At 38.3% G+C, this 22,321-nt stretch overlaps 1 protein-coding gene and 1 long non-coding RNA gene across 2 annotated transcripts in view; one reads left to right on the top strand and one right to left on the bottom strand.

Annotated features, from left to right (window-relative positions):
• The window catches only part of LOC142602784 (uncharacterized), an 84,899-nt gene that overhangs the window by 48,218 nt on the left and 14,360 nt on the right, over positions 1-22,321 (bottom strand). The window lies entirely within an intron of this gene.
• On the top strand, positions 5,897-16,502 carry RGS13 (regulator of G protein signaling 13). The gene is made up of 5 exons (XM_010310181.2): positions 5,897-5,989; positions 8,646-8,714; positions 11,904-11,965; positions 13,624-13,790; positions 16,118-16,502. Exons 2-5 carry the CDS (start codon positions 8,650-8,652, stop codon positions 16,313-16,315), a joined length of 492 nt encoding a protein of 163 aa, XP_010308483.2. The 5' UTR covers positions 5,897-5,989; positions 8,646-8,649; the 3' UTR covers positions 16,316-16,502.

Here is a 22,321-nt window from a genome sequence, read left to right as displayed (position 1 = left end):
TAGATGTTCTCATCTTCCATTCAGAGACATGGGTTGATTGTATCAGAGAGCATAATGTCAATAAATGAGGCTTTTGGAAATTAAGTCTTTAGTCATTAAACATGGTCAGAAATTGCAAAACAAGTTCTTGCTTAATATTTATTAGATGATTTAAATTTGCCTTGGATGCTCAGAAACAAAGTCAGAGAGAAGTTAAGGTTATCCCCTGGCTTTGTTTGGATAAATACAGCCTCAAAAGGTTTTAGTCACAAAAAGGAGATTTACATCAACCAGAACTGGTGTGCTTATTTTGGAAATAAACTCATTCCTCCTCATTTCTCAAAACAGCCCCAGAAAGTACTGTCTTGAAAGACCCTAAAGACAGTCAACATTTAAATTCTACTGAGCACTTCCCTTCAATTTCTTTGAAGAGTTTAAGCACCACACAACCTTAAAGCACTTACCTAAACTAGTTCGGTGACCAGCTTTCACGTGGTCCCATTCACTAATAAAATTAAAAATAACTTGAATAAAAAATGAAAAGCAGAAATGTAAACCTTTCAGGATCACTCTAGACTTGTGTGCAGAGAGAAACAGAGCAGATTAGCAATGCTTCTCTTCAAAATTTGTTATACAGCCAAAGTACTAAAGTCACAGTACAACTGCCTACAAACGACATCACTTTAGTCACAAGGGGTTTTGTGTGGGTTTGTTTTTTTCCCCCTCCTAAGTTACTGTGGTTGGAGGGCTTCTGCTGTTGGTGGACAACCTTTGAAAAGAAAGCCAAATAAATACTCTTTACATAATAGCAATAACTTACTAACCCATGAATTTCATACCACTTATGGAAAAAGTCAGTACTATATTTACTGTAGCAAATGGTTTGTCAACCATGAAGATCAAGAAGCCAGTTTTAGAGATAGAGAAGATACTTGCTATTGAACAGAATTTGACCAGATACAAGTTTGAGCAAGACAATATACTTGTTCATGCCAGTCTGAGGAAATAATGAACACGCTTGCAATGTTCAAACAAAGCCTGAAGTCCAGCCAGGAGCCGTTCATGTGCTGGAACAAACATCTGGAGGATAAGGGGCCCAGGACTAACAGGGTCAAATATCCCGACAAACTTGGACCAAACTGTAATCAATAACTTTAAACAAACAACTGCAAGATGGACAACTGGCATCTTCAAAATGAGTACGCTTGCAGAAAGTGTAAGTACATAGCCCTGTTTACTGCTGTGCTGTTGTACAAGCGTGTATGCAGAGCCTGACAGAGCGCTGAGGGCACACAGTGCTTTGTACCCAAACCACAGTACCCACCTCTCTGAAGCCTGACTGAATGAGAGGGTTACAAGTTCATGTAAAAACTAGTCCAAGCTTCTAGTCACATGATTTCCTTTTCTACTTTGATGGTTACAGAATATCAGGCTCACACAATGACATCATGGCTTTTGGGAAGAAAAAGAGAAGAGAAAGGTCATAGTGTACAACTGAAGTAAGGTTTTCAGAAGTGCTATCTAGACTTCAGACTGTTTTCACTCAGCAGATGACTGTTAATAGAGTTTGCAGAGACCAGTCACAATCTAAGATTTGTCCAACCTTATTGATAAAGCCTGAAGCCATGAATATAGAAATGATTCAAATTATTGAAGTCGGTGACTACTAGCAGGGCATGCCTACTTCTACCCAGAAACAGAAACCACTTCATCATCTGGATAGCTGCAGACAGTTGCTTGGTGGTTGTGGCCTATAGTAAGGAGTTGAACCTGTGAATACTGTTCCCTGTTGCCCTGTGAGCAGATCTTTGCTGCACGCTGAACCTAAGTTTTCTTAAGGCTTTTTCAATTATAAAGCAAGAAAGTTCCCAACAGAACCTGATCAAAGGCACCAAGTAAGATGCAACCAGAGAAACAGGACTGTTCTCTGGAAACCTCAATGGCTGTACTAAGTGAAAAACAAGAACGTCAATCCATTATTTCTATACTATGCTCACTCCAACAGCAATGAGGATGAGTAGCACCCAGATCAGAGTATCCACTTTGTGCTCTCCTGAAGGCTAACAAAGGCCTCTCGATATTTTACTGCTTTTCCTGTGCTTGGCTCTAGATCTCTAGGCATATCCTCAGTGCTCCTATTTACATGCCCTTGTGAGGCATGGCATCAGAAATGTGAGTACAAGGCAGGCCCCAGCAAGCAGTGTTCCTACATTCATGAATGCCAGTGCGTGGGTGCACCGCAGGAGAAAGGGTGGCAATGTGCAAGTAAGGCAGTATGTGGGTAGATGGAAAGAATGGGTACACAGAGAATGAGATATGAACTTCCATGTTCACTAGTGTGAAACAGATGTAGGTGGGTGAGAGGTTTATTGAGCAGAAGAACATTAAAATAGAAACACAAATAGGAAAGAATGAATATAAGGGCAAGAGAAAAGAATAAAGAGAAGGCATGAGAATTAACAAAGATGCTACTAGGTAAGTGAACACAAGAAAAGAGAAAAGGAAATACAAGACTATGAGCAAAAAACTCATCCGGAAGCATTATCCCCCCAACAAGAAAAGACTGTTGCAATCAAGATGGCCAACATATATTGTCTAAACTAGCTGGCAACTGATAGTTAATCCCTAGAAAAAGAACAGGCCAAAACAACTGACAAATTTAGCAGCTCTGATATGATATAGCCATTTTATCCATTTTGATACTTTAGCTTTTCAATTTTCCTCATCATTTTCTTTCTGAAAAGTGTGTCCAGCTCAGCTGCAGAATGAACTAAGCAGTAATTGGCTCCCAAACAGAACCTGTCCTCATCACCCTAAAGTTGTTCTCCACCTATACACATGGCAACATAAGAAATTCAAAGAAACAAGGCCATTATCAGAAGCCACGTTAACCAGCCTGTTCAGCATATGCCTCCATTACTTGTTCATCTCACTGTCTTGCCTATCTGGGCAAGGAGTCTCCTTCAGGCTAGATGAGACCATTCATCACAATGAAACTGCAGAGGGTTTCCCCAGAGCCTGCATCCACATCCACCTTCACAAGACCACAGTTTGATGTGATACACACAAAAGTTATGTCTTCTCCTTCAGGGTGATACCAGATGACATCTAGTGGAATATCTATGTAATAAGAGGAAGGGTATGATTTAGGTTCAATCACATAATTTTTCAGTGAAGCAGGATACCTGGTTAATGACTAAACATCACACTCTTGTGCGCTTTAAATACTCTGGAAAGGGAAGTAGAAAGGTAATGTTCTGGGTATCAAGCTATGAAAGAATGGTAGTGAAAAGCAGCTGACTCAGAGACACAAGTTGTACAGTTATATTTGCAACAAGTTCAATAAAATAGCAACAAGCTGGAATAGTAGCAGTCCTGTTGAGAGTGAGAAGAAAAGAGTCCTCACAGTGTCTGGGAGGCACAGTGAGGGCAGGCAGGAACATGTCCATAGCCTTGATGGTCCCTCAGTCCTTGAGGGCTTCCCAGCCAGCCAGATTCTCTGGTTTTACAGTTTCTCTGCACTGATCCAAGGACAGATTTGCCAGCAAGTCAACCATCCACTGCTAAGGCACTCAGGCAACCCTAAGGGGCTGTAGATACCCATTACATTTCAAATGGTGCTTTAAAGCATGGTCAAGGATATAATGAAACTACAGACAGAGTAACAAATCCTGAACCCAAATATCCTCCCACTATACAAGTCAAGAGGAGGTTTGGAGAAGTAGTTTCTTTAGCTTAATAGTAAAAACAAGTTGGGGGGGCGGGGGGTGGTGTGGTGGTGGTGTACACACACGACACAGAACCAAAACCAAAAACCTCCACAAGTTTATATCAATTTTAAGCAATATTACAGTATTTTTTAATGTCTGTAATATGTAAAAGAAAATATTTGAACACAAAGTCACTGGTTACTGAAACTCAGTCACTGCATGATTTAAATTTACAAAGGGATGATCTCATATACGGTGTCCTGATAATAAACATCACTTGATGATAGCAAAAAGCTCTAAATAATGAATTATCATTCATTTTTATACTAAGATTTCAGATAAGCTTTTAATGCCAATAAAATCTATTGCAAAAATAAGATATATTTAAGCTTTTGCAAAAGAACTTGCATAGGTGCATATGTATATGCACAAGGTTTTTACAAAATATATGTAAATCAAATAGTCTCCACTAAAGATTTGAACCCATATTTAACCATCAATATAATTGGACTTTTCATGATGTAGCTTTTCCAGAGTCACATTTATTCGTATGGTGCTTCCCCCACCTCACTCCCTCCTTAATTTAAGTAGTTCTACAGGTACAATTACTTATTGCCACTTTTAGCTTGTCAAGTTCAGGCCAAAGTTGCTTCCCTCAGATGCTTTTAGTATATAACTGCCTGCACGTGTGGGCATTAGAAGTATTATTTTTGAGGAGGCATGTAAGAAAGTTGGATCATCTCACTCATAATTGTGATATTATTACTTGAATAATCAATTCAAGTTACATTGCATAGATATTTGCCCCTGCCCATTCCTGTTATAGAAATGGAACAAAATACTCTAAAAACCTGTGTGAAGGTATGAAGATTACAAAAGAAGATTTAATAAAATAGGGGCCACAGACAATAGATCACATGGTGGTATTTGTCCCTCCCTTTCCATAAGCACAGGCCAGGTCCCACGGTGAGTTCCTTACAGGCAGGTTCTCGCGCTGCCCTGTCACCAGGTTCTGTCGTAGGTGTGCACATCACACACATTTCCTCCCCAGCAGAATCATTACTGTTGGAACATGGATGTACATCCTTCTACACTGGGCCTGTATACCAGTAGGGTGAGCTGCAATAAAATAAATGAGTGTACTATATTACTGTAGGCTCAAGCTTCAATTTAAGTTCAAATACTATACAGTTCACGCTTTGCCTAGGAGGCGTTGTAAGAGAAAAAGAAAGATGAGTCAAACCAGAGAGATAAGATTGAAAGAAACATTGCAAACTGTACACAGCTGGGCTGTCAGATGGAGCAGGTAGAGGACCAACCTTTCCCTCCTGACACAATCAGTCTCTGCCTTGCAGACACTGGCAAATCCCCAGAGATCACAACTACCCCTGGAAAGGGCAGAAAATCCTGTAGAAAGATATATCCCCCCCCCGTCTGTGACTAATTTACCTCAACTTGTGAGCTAGTGCTTACTCCCAAAGTCCCAGCAGCACTACAAAAAAGTTGACCACTGGCATGAACAGAGCAACTGCAGTGCTATTGCACTGCATGGCTGTTTGAAACACTTAGCTAGAGAAGAATGAGTGAAATGTAGATAATTTGAGTCACAATTTGAAATGAGGCCTTAACCTGGGCAACAGCTATGAAAAAAGTGACAAGAGGACCTCATCCAAGTTTAAAGTAAGTTCTGCTCTAACATCACTCAGATCGTGTGCAATACCAAGTTAACCAGTTAGAAGCACATGAAAGCCTCACCCTAATGGGTCAGAGCAGAAAATAAAGGCTCTCCCATGGCAATCTGAAGTACTTGCTTCATAATGCTGCCTGTAAGAGGATGAAACTTGGTTTTAGTGCAAAGGTACTTTTGCCTTTCGCCCCTATTCAACATGGACTTTAGATCTCATATGAAGAACTTTGATAAAGGGATGGAAAATATTAGTCACAAAACTTGGACAATACACACAAGATTTCAATGAAGTAACACACAGCTTCGTTTCATTACAGCTGATCAGTGGAGATGTCAAGATAATTTCACAGCAAACAGCCTCTATCAGTGGTGCATCAGAGTCCAACTGAACTTTTTCTGATAGAAACCACAGCCACTGTTTGCCCATGGTGTGTATAAGAGTCAGGCACTAACACAAGCGGCATAGGTGCAGCTAAAGTGTAGTAAGAGCTTCTACACCAAGAGAAAATAATGAAGCAACAAAACAGGTCAAGGAATTTGGAAAGTTACCCCTACAAATGCAACTACTAAATGAAACTTTTTAACCAAGGGAAACGATCCAAGAAGAGTTTCTGTAAGTATGACGCTTTGTACTTCGAAATATTAACAGAAAAGTATAGGGAAACCCCTCTTTTTCTCTTGGCATGTGAAAGTTATCTCAGAATAGCAAAGGCATTCATTTTAGAAATGTTTCTGATGTATAAACAACTTTATCCCTATTTATATATAAATATTTTGTGTAATACTGCTAGTACGAACTAAGCTGAATGACATTACAGAAGGCAATTAATTAGAACTTTTATATAGTGGTTTCTCTCTGAAGGGTCTGCTGAAACCTACACTGCGTACCAAAACCTGTGACGTTAGGTAGTTTACAGATTCAACTGGCACAGCATAAGGGTGCTGAAAAATCAAAATGTATGTTGTAGTTTGAAAAATAAAGCAGTTTTCCTGATATTTTTCCAATATAAAATAATAGTTAAACAGTCATTTCCAGATCACATTTTAGAGACGTGAATAACTTTAGGACTTAGATTAATTTATTATCAGACAGGCAATTCCTTATCTGAAAGTATTATAACCATGTGACTGACTTTCTGATTACAAGACCTGCAGGAAGAACAGATCTTATGTGTTAAAAGAACTTATGGCCTTGTTGCAATAAAACCTTATAATGAGCAAACAAAAAGGATACTACATGTTATTTATATGTATCAGGTGAAAGCAGCTCACATGATCCAAATCTAGTTAGCTGAACACTGCAAAGCTGTATTAATTAGTTAAGATGTAGATGGGCTACCATTTAGAACAGAAGATAGGACACTAATGTAGGTAAAGTCACAGGCTGTACTTTTGAAGATTAGCCAATTCAAAACTGACACAAATTGCTCAAGGGCATGATGTAGCTTTGTGTACTATTCCTGTCTTATTTTAGGAGTAAGACTATTGCCAGCAGAAACAAGCAACATTAGAGTAATGAAGCATAGATTATGCTCCAGTGGAAAGAAGACATTCCAAGGAAGCACTGAAGAAGATAAAAATCAGCATGCTCTGTTCCTTGGTCTGTTAGGAAATGTTTCTAACATAAAAAGAAGAGAGAACTACAAAGCCCTGGATGTATGCTTGGCAAATACGTGTACTCAATGAGCCCTGGGGAACAATATTTGCTTAAAGCCTCTAACTCAGATTAAAATGGTTCCTCAGAACAATAACATTTCCTTATACAAATGTGACTTCATGCAGCAACCACCTGAAGAAAAAAAAATACTGATTGACACTTTGAATTTAGATGGAAGTAGCTGAACTAGATTATTTAATATTGCTTCATCTAATATTTCTTGAGCATTTCTGTATAGTAGGCAATGTACATAAGCTTTTTCAGGTTTCAAAAAAGCCACAAAGGCTGTATTTTGGTTATATTTCAGTGAATAGAAGACTAACAATTGCAGCATGAAAATACTCAAAATAGAAGGCATTGGGTAAAATAGTCTAAAATAAGCAATAACCATATGCCAGAATTTAAATGCATAACTTTATCATAAATATGGAATCTTGTGTAGTTTTAAAAGATTGGTTTTAGGCAGCAGGTGAGATGAGTAAATACCAATGAAATGAACAGGCAGAGTGTAGAGGAAGTCACACTGAAACCAAGCAGAGCGTGTAGTTCAGAGAATTCCACAGACGTAGTAATTGGGCAGTGGCCACCAGCAATTCTACCAGGCTGCAGGGAGCCTGGGCAGCAGGAGCTGCAGTATCACAGGTGGGCAGAGTGAGGAAGTTTTAAAATCCTGTAGGAAATCTACTGGGTAAGACTCTTGTATAACGTAAAACTGGATATAGATGTCATGAAACAAGGAAAATAAGACTAAAGGTAAATGCAATCATTTCACAGGTTCAGAAGGCTGCACTGGGAGATACAGCCTTGTTCTGCATTTTATTACATATTTCAGTCTGAAGGAAAAACTGGCTGTATGAGGAGTATGTGCCAGTCAAACCCAAACCTGAAAGAAACTGCGAATTTAAAGAAATAATGTACAAGACTTTGTATAGACCTGCCTGAAATCAAAACAATACTTACCCACTGTCCCAAGTAAATTTTGCAAAAAAATTTGGCGTCTCTTGAAAGCCAAAGAGGAAGGAATAAAGATACTTCAGGTCACAGGATTTTTTGTTTGCTTGTTTTTCTAGACTCATTCCTATTAAAAAATTATAATGCATATCTTATGGACATCATCTCTGTACAAAAGCAAGTTTAATACCAATTTTTATTGGCTTGGAGATATTTGCTGGACAATTATCAACATTAATCTCAGACACTTAAGTTACTCAGCATTGTCCAGTTTACATTTAGCTTTGATCCCTGATCTAGGTCACCCTGAACTTTCAGGGAAAAGATCTCTGGTTTCCTTCTGCTTTGGGTCAGGCTCAACCTGTAATCTCTTTTCACAACTGGAGAAGCAAAGACAGAGAATTATTAACACTTCTATTTTTCCCCTCAAGAGATAGTCATTGGACTGCTTGATTATTTTTTTTAATTACTTATTAAGTTCTTGCATGTTATAAAAATATATTTTGGTTTAACGCTTCAGCCATGACTTATAAAGACGCATAAAATAAGAATACCACTAGAACTGGTAGCACAGCTATATGGAGACTGAATTATAACTGGAATTTGAGATAGCCAGAGCTGAGCACAGCAGATTTAAAACTCACGTATTTTCCATGTTTAGGAGAATGAGTCCCAATACTTGCTGGCTTTGCAAGATATTCAGAGCAGAAGAAAATGGGATCAGTTCTAAGTAAGTAATGATAAGATTCTTAAGTTCTGCAGTACATGTAGCTGTCTGAGCAGGAGAGATAAAAATCTTAAAATTCCCAGTGGAAGTTTTCTTTGCAAGCTTAAGATCATGCAAAAAGACCACAACATCTTCACAACTGCCTCAGCTGACCACCTTCGTGTAGCCTATTCCTTTACATGAAGGGCAAAGTGGTATTTCTCTAGTGGAAGAAGGGTACATCCCAGTGACAACTTTTATATTAAATAGGCATAGGCTTAAACTAATCCCTGGATTAAGTCCAGATCCGGGCCTGTGAAAAGTTTGTAAAACAAATATTTTGGGTCAATTCTTTAAAAGAATTCAGACTGTTGGTAAAGGTTGAATACAGATGCAATGGATAAGGAATGTGGCCAAGTGCCTCCTGCAAGTCCTCAGCTGCCACCAACCTCCGTGGAGGCCAACTGTAGCCAGAACTTTGGTCAGCATGTCACATCGGAGTAATGAAATTCTTCCATCCATCACGCCTACTGACTGATATCAGATCATACATGGTATTGATTTATCGATTAGAGAAAAGTATGTCCTCGACAACAATACTGAGGTGTGTCTGATGACTCCTGAAATTGCCATTTGGGTGAGATTAAGTGGCAGAAACGCAGGCAGCATTTACCAAAACAGCCTTCTAGACAAGGAGTTGTCTCCCACACAGCAGTGGCCAGGGAAGCCACTGTACCCTCTCCAGTGTGAGGAAGTGAACAATAACTCCCACAAGACACTACAACAGCATTTTCCAGTATAAGCTTTGGAGTTCCAGCTATAAAGCCTTAGTGATTTTTTGAGAATATTCAATTTTTTCAGTGTAATATATGTTCTTCAAATTCAATTATATCACAAATCAGTGTGGCAAGAAGTTTACTGTCAGCACAGCAGCTATGAAAGTAGCATTAATAGAAATCCTAATAACCCATATCACTTTTTTTTTTTATAGAATGGTTTGGGTTAGAAGGGACCTTAAGGATCATCTAATTCCAGCTCCCCTGCCATAGGCAGGGATACCTTCCACTAGCCCAGGTTGCCCAAAGCCCCATCCAACCTGGCCTTGAACACTTCCAGGGATGGGGCATCCACAGCTTCTCTGGGCAACCTGTGCCAGTGTCTCACCACCCTCACAGGGAAGAATTTCTTCCTAGTATCTCATCTCAACCTACCCTCCTTCAGCTTAAGGCCATTCCCCCTTGTCCTGTCACTCCATGCCCTTGTAAACAGTCCCTCTCCAGCTTTCCTGTAGGCCCCTTTAGGTACTGGAAGGCTGCTATAAGGTCTCCCCAGAGCCTTCTCTTCTGCTGGCTGAACAACCCCAACTCTCTCAGCCTGTCTCCATAGAAGAGGTGCTCCAGCCCTTTGATCAGCTTCGTGGCCCTCCTGTGGACTCACTCCAACAGCTCCATGTCTGTCTTGTACTGGGAACCCCAGAGCTGGGCACAGTACTCCAGGTGGGGTCTCACAAGGGTGGAGTCGAGGAGGAGAATCCCCTCCCTCAACCTGCTGCTCATGCTTCTTTTGATGCGGCCCAGGATGCGTGTCCCTTACTGCCTTTTCCTGATTTTAAAAGGTAAGTAAAAAAGGTTTTCCTCTGTGTCAGCTGCCCCATCGGGCAGCATTCTTTCTGATTCACAGATTAATTCTAAAGACAAATAATCAGAAATGGAAACACGATGGCCCTACTGATGATGCTCAGTGAGACAGACAAAATTGTCACTTGTTCTATATACAAGTGCTATTGCTGACAGAGGTGAAAAATTATCTGCGTCAGTAACAGTGAATGACTCACAAGCAACTCTTAAGGAAAAAAAAAAGCATTCAAAGGACTAGAGATTCTGACTCCCCATAACCACACATTTCATGAGTTTATACAGAGAGTAGGCTAGTAGCTCATGAGAAGGAAAAAAAAAAGTCTTTTACTGGCAAGAGTTACTAAAGAGTTGACACCACAATTTCATAGTGGTAAAATTTTCATTTCTATGTATTTCTCTGATCAGGTCAGACTGATCAGGAAAGGCTGACATAATAATAATCAGTGAAAGAGAGAATTATATCAAGTTAAAAATTGGTGATCACCAATTAAAAAAAGCTACAAAGCTACTAATGGTTGTTGTGCAACAGAAATCTATGGAGCTTCATGCAACACTCATACCAAAGCCAATTTTGCTTTAGATTTAAATAAATAATAATTTAAAAAATCTGTGATACTAAATACTGTTGTCAAAATTGTAGCTCATATGAAAACAAAATACTCAATGAGAAGGGATCTCCCTCCCAAGATTGGCTGACACATAATGGAAACACCCACTGCAACACATCCCTTGTGTTTTCTTCTACTAATATAAGCATAAGCATTTTTTCCAAGTTACCAGCATTGATGTGCTATAACTGCAATGCTTAAAAATCAGTTGGTGTAAATGGAGCTACGTGCACTTAAATGGAGCTATTGGCCCTGAAACATTTGTTTTTCCTTAAATTGTTTAGTCTTTCACCTCACTACTTCCATACTCTTTCCCAGAATCAGGCAGGAGACTCCTAGAAGCTTATGAAATTATTGCTTAAGAATAGCAAACTTGAAAGAAAGAAATCAGATTTTAGCCACCTCCAAGAAGTGTCTAGGTTAGTAATAACGTGTCATACTGCATCATAAACAACTGGAGAGAGAGATGTAAGTCCCTTACAACTAAGATTGTATTAACCTTTCGTTATTTGTCTTGTTAGGAGTTTATATTCAACTCTCAGCTGGTAAGTCAACTTAGATGTCAAATATTACAATAAGATCTTGAGCCCTTAAAGACTTTGCTACTAAATACAGATATCAACACTTCCTAAACAAACTACATAATGATTCCTGTCCCAAAGAAGTTGCTATCTAGAAAGCTAGTACTTTCCTTGTGCTTCTCCTAAGCACAATTTAAATAAGTGAATGCCATTTCCAAAGGAATTACACGGGAGCAACTTGAGATAGAACTGTATTTGTTACAGCAAAAATAATATTTGCTTCAGCACACTAAGCACAAATTCTAGGACACAGAGAAAAACCTTTTTAAATGTAAGTTTCATACAGATATTATTTAAATTAGGGGACAGATTTTCAATAATTAATTTATTTTTTTTATACTTTGAACCAGACCTAATCCTGCAATAATCTCCTCCTCTTTTCTAAAGGGTGTCTTTGGAAGAAGTGCTAAAATGGTCCCAGTCTTTTGAAAAGCTGATAACAAGTAAATGTAAGTAATTGTTTGTATCCCAGACGGATTACTGAAAAAAGTTCCCATGAAGCAAAATCAGTAAGTCATGCAGTATAACGTATGCTGTCTAATATGCAACTAATGAAAACCAATTTTATGACATGCTTAGCATGCATCACACTGAAAATAGATGTGGCATGCTGTAAATATTTTCCCAAATTTGCCATTTCTGCAGGCACATGTAATTCTTTTAAAGACATGTGATAAGGGCAGGTTTATCTGCTGTTTCCCCACTTGGATCACTGTATAGCAATATATATGTTAGAAGAAAGTGAAAGGCAAGTTGACTTGAGAAATCCTGTGTATGGCAAAGGCACCATAGCTAATGGTACATCCATACAGTGTTATATTATTTTCAAATTACAAAGAGCAAGAAGATTAACAGACAGAATTTGTAACAACTATAAGAAAAATATTTTGCCATTACAGTCTTTAACAGCAAACAGCCTAGTATATTACAGTTTGCAGGGAAAGCACGGGGAGAAAGTGCACAACAGAAAACATTTAAAAGAAACAAAAGTATAGCACAAGCACCAGGCATGCACGCGATCACCGCTACTGCCAGGTGACAGGTAGTGCTCAATGTTTGTAGAAACATGAAAGCTCAGAGTGGTGCACCAGCAGGAAAGCTTACTTTAAATAAAATGCTTGTAGCTTCCAGCAGTAATCTTACTCTGCCCTTCTTAAAACACCTCGCTCGCTGCCCTTAGATGGCACTATTTGTTGATTTTTAATTCATTTAAATGCTTAATGACAACAGAAAATGCAAAGGTGCACCCACCCAAAAAGCCAGAAACACTAAACCCAATGGATTTGCAGCTCTTTATGAGAGGCAGGCAAAGTGTGTGCCTATCTTAGATGTACTTTCAGAGTAAAAGCTTACAACTGCAAGCAGCATTCCTGCTCAAGTGCTAGAAGCCTTATAAATGTTCTTCTGGCTAGAGACATTTTAGCAACTCTATCACCTAATCCCGTACAAAGCAAGCCTGATGACATGACAAAAGGCAGCCTCAGGAATTTAATCTTTGCCAAGATCCCACTGATTGCTGCTGTCAAACTCCATTGCCAGGTGTTTTGAAGACATCCTCAAGTGCAGAACCACTCATTTGCTGAACAGGGTATTCTTTTAACTGCTTTACTTAGCTCGGTTACAGCACAAAAAACAATTCCTTTTTTTTTTTTTTTACTAATTGCTTTTCCCCCAAATCCTTACACCAAGAAAGGAAATTCTTTTATTTATATATATATATAGGTTTTACACAGATCATGATTATTTGATAATACTTAGATATGTTCTGTACAAAACTGGAACTGGAATTTAAAAACACTTTTCAGTCTTTGGATTTGTTTGATAGTGTTCACAGAGACCAGGAAGAACAGAGTTTTCAGTGCTCTGCACAGTGAAATGCCACCAAGGTTAAAGGGAGCTCTGCATGCCTAGGAAAAGGCAATGTTGAAGTGTAGGGCTCTGGGGTGAGTTAGTGTGTTTGATTCCCCACTTTGATATAATCTAATAAGAACATTTATAGGTGTACAATCAAGTATTATACTGCCTTGTAAACATCCCTATTGCCTTCAAAGGCCTCTAAAGGTAATACATACATAGTATATAAAATTGGCTTCTGACATATTTACAGATGGGCCTATGATCTACAAGACCTACTTAAAGACAGAGCACAGCGATGAAAATATAGAGTTCTGGCTTGCTTGCGAAGCTTATAAGAAGATCACATCACAGAGGAAAAGGATTTCTGCGGCCAGGAAACTTTTTACAAGTTACATTGAACCCCATGCTCCCAATGAGGTGACACACAATAACATGAGCTCTTTATTTCCTCTAAGAGAGATGTCTGATGTGTAATGTAGCTGACAAAAACCAACAACAAATACTTAGCACCCCTTGTATTAAAGGGAGTGAAAACTGTTGCTATTCATCCTCCCCAAACTCTTTTACACCCAGAGTTTTAATACTTGCCTTCACATCTTGTCTATAGGCAAATCTTTCAACTGTATCCACCAAGGATAGAAGCAAAAGGCACAACTAGATTAAGAACCAAGTTCTTGGATCTGTTCTATTCTATTTAGCATCTGATCCAGGGGCCATTTATATCACTTCAATAGATTTTGGATTATGCCATTGCTACCTGTATATATCACTCTGCTCTTTGCAAGAGTAAATAAAAATGAACGAAGTAAAAACTCTACCAGTGCTGTCCCCTTTGTAAAAAGGGCTAAAAGAAAGGTTCCAAGATAGATAATTACTTTCTGCTTCCAGCAACACAAAATTTATGGAAAAAAGAGCAGATTTGTATGTAAAATGTTTGAGAGTGATTTTTTTTTTTCTGACAAGTGGCTATACAAAAAAGTCATTCCTGCTCAGCCAGTTATGCTCTATGACCTTTAAATATTCCAAGCGATTACTTTCTTTGCAAAAATAAGCTAATCTGGCTTTTACTGCTGCTGCCTCTGGCAGACTGACATAACTAAAAAAAAACCCCAAACAGGCTAGATTATTTTCTGGTTTACACATAACAATAAAACTATTATAGAGCCTCAAAATGCAGCCTCCCTGTTGACATTGAAAGACAAGCCAAAACCAACTCAGCTAGCTTCCCAAATGTTGGCTGAGAGCAGTTGATGCTTTAAATGACTAACCCATTCTCACTAATCCAAAACTTGAGGAAATTTGAAAGTTCCCTCTGTTGGTTTTAAATGCCAATTGGAAAGACAATGCATTTTTCTGTCTTTTTCTGATTTATTTTTAGCATGTGCAGCTATAGAAAACTCAGCAAGACGTTTGCATTTCCAGAAGAGAAATGTCGGTATTGCCAAACACAAATTCATTAATCAAAAGTAAGGGCTTAAATCAGGACAGTTAAAAATAAACTATGTTTTTGGGGTTTTTTTCCCCCTAAAATAGTATGTATTTGAATCTTGCTATTGGCTGTATGGTTTCTATGTCTTCAGGACACACCGATTTCACATTTTCTTGGTATTCGCTATTAACAAAAGAACTAGGTACCACCCTAAAAAGGTAGAGGTTCATGAGGATTTAAAACACAGTTTACATTCAAATTTCAGCAGCATTTAAAAAGGTGCAACTCAAATGACTCCTCTGGAAGAGGAAGATCCTAACCCATGAAAGACATCAGCACTAACCACATCTTTAGAGCTCTCCTCTTACACTAACCAAGTCAAGCTGGAAAAAAAAGCAATGTAATTTATCATGAACTAATGGATTATCAAGAGTTCCCATTTTATTTGGTATATTTTCCTATCACTAGACCTTTCTACTCTTACACACCTACAGAGCTTCAACTTATAGCAGCAGAAGAGCTCTGGAAATCAAAACTTTTCCTAAACAAGGTTGATATATGGGCTCATTTTGTCTTACCTCAGAGATCATAATAATTTTAGCAATTGGTTTTCACTGGTACTGTGCACCTCCAGCCACTTGGACTCATTAGAAATCGAGAGTCAGGCTTCCTCTTCAGGCATCTAATCCTAGCTCTAGGACCAATTCTTAACAAAAGAAAGAGGGGTTGGATGTCAGCACCTTCCAGTTACTCCTTGCACTGTAGCCACTCCATGCAAACCATGTTCTCAGGACTTCTTCCTCTGCCTAAATCATACATACGCTCGTATTCTTTCTAGAAGTAATGAGCAAATCAAACATATACTGCTTAACCTCCCTAAGGTTTGAAGTCTTGGAGCCATATTCTACATATGGGCCCAGCAGTAGTGACTTTACCACCGCTCTTGAACCTCCACTGATCACAACAGTCAGGATTTAACTGGCTTTTCCATTAAGGTTGTGGGGCAGACTGGGAAATTCAGACACTTCCCAGTCTTCCAGGCATCTTGTCCCCAAGGGAGCATGCTCCCCATCCAGCCCCTGACATACATCTTACTAAATCAAACACCAAAAAGAGGAGCAAATTGGTCAACCAATAGGATGTGGTGTTCTCACATTATAAGGAGAAATCCACTCTGCTAGAATCAATGTTTTTGGTTAGATGCTGATTTTAGAGTGTATATAAAAAGAGAAAAGGCATTCAGTACAGGTCCCCTAAATTACCCTTCCTTTGCATATATTCAGTGATATTTTAGTACCATTGTTTTCTGTTTCAGATTAACATTGACAGTCCTGCAAGGAAAGCAATTATAAGGAATATTCAAGAGCCAACGCAGTCCTGTTTTGATGAAGCACAGAGAATAATTTACATGCACATGGAAAGAGATTCTTATCCAAGATTTCTTGAATCAAAGTTCTATCAAAAACTCAAACGCAGCCTTCAAACTAATGGCGATAATTCAATGGTAAATTAAAGAGGAAGGTTGAAAATTTAGAAAGGTTTCTTCTGGCATGCAAGTGTTTAAGATTTAAAGTAGACAGGAGAAATCAGACAGTAGACAAATATTATTACAAATCTGCTAAACGGTTCTGTTTGTTAGAATTGATGAGGCCCTATCTTCCCCCTTCCCTTTCTTTTCCCATGGAAGAGTTCTGGTTTTGTTTTCCTCTCCCCTCAGTAAAACCCTAAAAACTAGTAAAAACTAGGTATAAAAAAAAAGTTTCAACCAAAAATGATAGGCTAAGGTTCTAGTATTTTATGATATTTGACAACTCTAATAACATTTTCAGTATTCTTGTTTTGAGAGATTTGAAATAAAATAGTTTTGCTGCTATAGGAAATAAACATTTATTTGGCCATACATAACACAGAAGACATCTGCATTGCTGCATTTACTCTTTTGTTGTTGTTTTATTCTTGTATTCTTTCAAAGTAAAAGATAAATTCTGAAGTACAGTTGTTTGCTTAATATTAAGCTATAAAGTGTACTATTCATATGGTGCAGAGTCGATTTTATGCTGAATTATGATGTACAACATACGCTATAAAGGTACTTGGCCTACAGTATACTATAATACTACTTGAATTTATTTCCAGTGATAAAACTCTTAGTATTTTGTCTTTTTTTTTTTTTCCTGGGTATGGACACACAAATCTATTGCTTTCCCTTCAGGCACCCTAATAATTAGATACAAGCAGACCTGACATTTGAATATCACACTGTAACACAAACAGGTCTGTTTCTCTCATGCATAAGCTGTAAAAGAAAACTTGTCAATTCATTGATCGAGTATTGGAGCACTCTGGTTTACATTCAAAAACGAATCTGACTTCTCAAATCTCATTAAAACTGGAATCTCTTAATACTTTTAGTGGACTTCAGCATAGGCACTAAAAGCCATAGGAAATCAGAGACCTTCCTAGCATCCTCTCAAGCTGTGTTATTCCAATGAATACAACAAACAAGTCATTCTGACAGCAGCCCCCAAATCCCAATAGCAGCACACTGATCCTCTGGGATGATTTCACAGGAGAAATGAAGTAGTTATTCAGTTGGATACATTTATTTGACTGAGGTACTTCAATCATGTTGCCAGTTCCCGCTTTTTAACAATTTAAGCTGTAACTTGACTGTCTAGTTTAAAAAGTCAAGTTTTGTGACAACGTAATAAATCACTGTCTCCTCTCTGTTGGGAAAGCCTAGTCTTTCTATGGGAGCCTCACAGCAGTTCATTGTTCCACTTAACAACAGTCAGATTTGTTCCCACTGAGAACATCTCTTGTTTTTTCTACGTGAATGTCTAAGCCTTTCCCTTACAAGGCAAGCATGAAAACACAGGTCAGCGCAGACAATGAACAAACGATTGGGTTTCACTTTTGTGGCATCTCTCTTAGTGAGGATAAACTATGGTTGTTCTTTTAAGATGTTCCTCTTGCCAGGGTAATAAAATATTATATATGAATATATTTTAAGGTAGTCTCAATTCCTCCTAAAAAAAATTATCATTGCTTAGCACCTCCGAGCAGTGGTATTATTGTGCTGCACAATATCAGTTACATTTGGGAAGAAGGACAGCAATTTATTGATGATAGATAAGTATGTTTATCAACAGCTACCAAATGCATAATATGATGTCTGGCTTTATATGAATTTATATTGGTAAATCATAGCTGTCTATGTGTGCTCTAATGGCAACAGTGAACTACATTATAAGTGATCATGTTGTAACTTATCAGCAATTATCTGTGGCTCCATGAATTCTTTTATCTCAAGTTAGAATTTATGTACATGTCTAAAGCAGAATACAAAGCAAGTCTGAGCATAACCTACACTAGTACAGAAAGCTTTAAGTAACTCAGTGTTGTAAGAAAAGAGATTGTTAGTATAAGAGATAATCCTTTCCTTTTGCACTGACCCCATATAAAAGGATCATCATACAAATGTGTGAATATTCAGCTTGTAAAACCCCTTTCAGCAAGGACTCCATAAGAAATCCAGCTAGGGATAGAGTAGCTTTTGCTGTTGTTAACTTCTGATGTATGTACAGTGCACACTGTATGTACAAGACTTTGGCTCGATTGATCCTGCAGATGCCACAGCCTCACAGCAAAGAAAAACTGCAGGAACTATTAAAAAAACAATTCCTGCAGGGAAGCAGATCTGTGACAAAAGTCAGCCTGAATAGAGAGAAAAACAAACAAACAAGGGACTACATTGTGAAAAGCCTTCCCATTTCTGTCAGGATTAGACGTTCAGAAGAGCTAGATATTGGTCTCTGAGAAGAGGCTTGTAACGACCAAGGATAATAGCTCTCCACATCCAAACAGGCTTATAGCATGCAGCCTTCTGAAGGGGTTACACAAAGAGGCTGGTCAGGTAGTGTGTTGATAGACAGAACCTTTCTCCCTGCAGAAAGATTATCCAGAAGGAGAGGAGGAAAAAAAAAATTAAAAAATATTAATCATCCACAGAGAATGCTCAGAGAAATAATAGACGGACTGACAATCACATTTTTATGGCATGAAATGTTTAGCATTTATTTTGCTAACAGGTCATGAGTCTAGCAACCCTTATTGCTGGAGAGTTTATTAACTTTATATTTCCTTCTAGAAATAACTAAAAGCTTTTATTAAGTTGAGAAGAAGAAAGGGTCCTTTTCCCAAAATAGATTTATTGCTAACTGGTAGAAATCTTTCTCTTGCTTGATTTTTCTTTTGTGTTACCAGACATGTGACAACAACAGTGTATTTCATCAGGTCACACGATTCATAAAACAGTAACTAATGGCAGCAGCAATAACAAATCACTGCTTTTAACATTTTCATTAACAGCACTTAAACGAGCGCAGGTATACTTTCCACTGGCAGACAACACTAAAAGGCATTTGCTGACATTAATCATTCAAAGCTACTGTTAAGAAAGATAAAAAAAACTTTAGCTAAATTGGCAGAATTCTCTCCCATTCTTCACTCATTTACTTAGTAGGAATAAAAAAAGACAATGGCAATTCTTCAAACACATTAAATCTCGCAAGATAAAGGTGTAGATTAATAAAACCACTATAGCAATTAACTGTAGCCAACCTTGGAAACTGTTGACCTATTGAAGCTCCCCCCCGAAAAAACCAACCCAAAAACAAACACCAAAAAACCACCATACTAGACAGATGGTTGGGGGGGTGTGTGTGTGGTGTGTGTTTGGTTTTTCTTTTAAAGAGAGCTGCCAATTAGATCATTTTCACTTTGTAAATATGAGTTGCATTGGCCTACTTTCTTGATAGAAGTGATGAAACTCATACTCTATTGTTATACTGCTGTTTTCATGAGTTTTACGTCCACTCTTGGTGTCTAGGTGATAAGTGTAAAATAACAAACGCAGTCAGTCAAAACAAAACTGTAAGAATAACATAGCCTAATCTTTTCTGTACAGATAGGTGGTAAATGAGAATATATAATGCCTTTCTATTGTATGATCAAAATAAGTGAGTTGTCAGGAGGCTTTTCTCTTAAGTTCTCAATTATTTCCTACTTCCATATTAACTCTAGATATTTCTGCTTTTAAATCCCAAGAAATAAACTATCAGCAGTCTCCCTCTAAGCATAGTAATGAAATAATATCCAGAACTTGGCATTGTAGACAACAGATTTAAATATTATAAGCAGAAATGTTTATCACTAATTACAGGGCAGATGAGGATGTTTAGGAGCTTACAGCCTCAGAGGAAAGGGAAATGACTGTAGCATTTCCAAGTATCACCAAATATACACTACTGTTGCAATCACAGGTCCCTTCAGAAACTGATGTTTGGTCTAATGTTCACTAAACAGAGGGGAAGAGCCCAATGGAAGAAGTCTTCCAAAAAGAACCTTTTATCGCACATGCCAATTAGCTGGATTACGTGGCTACAGACCACAGCCTTTTCAGGGCAAAACCTGCATCCCTAACACAGGCTTGCCTACAGTGTCCTAAAGTGAAGCTTCACAGTGGCAGTAACCTCTCTCAGTAGAATAACCCATTTATTTAATAATTTGTCTGTAGCACAGAGCAACTGTACAGCTTTGATTTCCAAATCTTAAATTTCAAACCTAAAAAATTTTAGAAAAATATATTTTTTAAAAAATCAAATTTAAAATAGCAGCCTCATTTCATGATCTGATTAGAATACACAAAGGGTTCTAACTTTTTTTTCTTTAAATGAAAAAGAAAAAAGAAAGAACTGCAAAAATGTAGAAAGATAAACATACAAAAGAAGCAAGTTACATATTGGGGAAGCAAATCACGTAGCCAAGCACTCTTTTAGATACTATATACAATAGATACACAGATTCTAAGAACTATGAATTCTTGTCACACCAGCAACAAGGTATCAGCCACTACAGCCAAATTGCACAACTGATTCTTAGACAGGAATGTAAATTAGTAAGAGCATGATAGCATCACATTATGAATTCCAGGCAGTGTCTTTCCATTAATTTTAACATGTCTGCAGATCCTCATAGAAATAGTGACATGGAATGAGACATCTGGAGACATATTGCAAATGGTCAGCATTAAGTACATATACCTTCTGTCTTGATTCAGTTGCACAATCACTTTATGGTATGTAGTGCCCTTGGGCTAAGACTTCCCCTGGGGCTGGTACCTACTGCCCATTCCCTGCTGCAGCGGTAAATGGAGGTCACAGGTACCCCAGAGCATCTCAGTAGGACTTGATGCCTGTGTTTACACAACTGAATCCAGCCTGCTTTCTTAACTGTATTAGCTAAGGTTTCACATTTGCTAGCTTTTTTTACCCACCCCTGGCATTTAAAACCATTCACTGAAAAGCTGTTTTATCTATAACTTTATTTTCCCCTCCAAAACGGCTATTATAATTATCTCAAGATGACCATGCTTATACAGAAATCTTTGTGTCCTGTACCTCAGATTTTGCTCAACTCCAAGCACAATGCAATTACCCAGGGACTATGAGTAGCTCCTTACTACAAAGACATGCACCTCACAAAATGGGAAACAGGGTAGGTCCACCCCGAGAAGTCTATGCAAGTGTGGGGTATAACCACAGCAAACCCCCACGGACGGGCTACAGACCTCTTTCACAACCCTAGCTCAATGCCATGTCCTGTCTCTGGATTTCTGCATAAGGCACACAGATCTAAGGATAAGGGGAAAAACCTCAGGCTTTACAGAATGAGGGCAGGAGACAGGTGCAGTTCTTCTGCAACCCCATCCCACTGTAAGTCATTTATACAGGACCCCATGTACTTCTCAGTGGGAAACAAGCCAGTGAGCCAAAACCTAAAAAAAAAAAAAAAAAAAAAAATCACATAAAAGACTTTATATGAGCATTGCCTTCCTGTTCAGCTGCAAAGAGCAGAAGCTTTGCAACAGTGGTAAGAGCACACTCTGCTAGGCCGGTGACAGGGCCTAAGGTATAAGATCAAAACTGAAAAATTGCATTTTGTAAACATCAGAAGTGCTAATGATCAGAAATGACAAACTGCCACTTTATTTGCCAAGTCCCAAAGGAACATGGCATTCATCTAATGACAGATTTACATTGTTACCTCTGCTTTGTGTCCTGGCTTGCCTATCTCACTAGTTTCAGATTGATAAGTCAAAAGTTTCCCAGAATATCCATCACTAGGGCTGTTGCTACATACAGCACCAGCCAAGGCAAATAGTTTTTTCTCCCACACTCCTTGTCTGCAAACAGTGATTCCAGTAAGCACCTCAGTAACAACAGGTGAGTAAATAAGAGCAAGATTATTTTTTTTCCTGAAGAAATGGTTACATGCTCAATTATTTCATGGAGTTATTTCCTTTCTACCATGCCATGATCTGCTCTGCCTTTGTTTAGAGGCAGAGAGTACAGGACTGTAACTTCACTTACATAAATACACAGGGAAAGAACTTTCCAGCCAAAGTTCTCAAAAGAAGTTTTCAGACACTAGCAATTAAAAAGACTTACCATACACA

This window comes from Balearica regulorum, chromosome 8 (genome assembly GCF_011004875.1).
Source record: "Balearica regulorum gibbericeps isolate bBalReg1 chromosome 8, bBalReg1.pri, whole genome shotgun sequence".
NCBI lineage: Eukaryota > Metazoa > Chordata > Aves > Gruiformes > Gruidae > Balearica > Balearica regulorum.
Note: the sequence above shows the minus strand (reverse complement) of the source record. Positions and strands in the feature narration are given on the sequence as shown.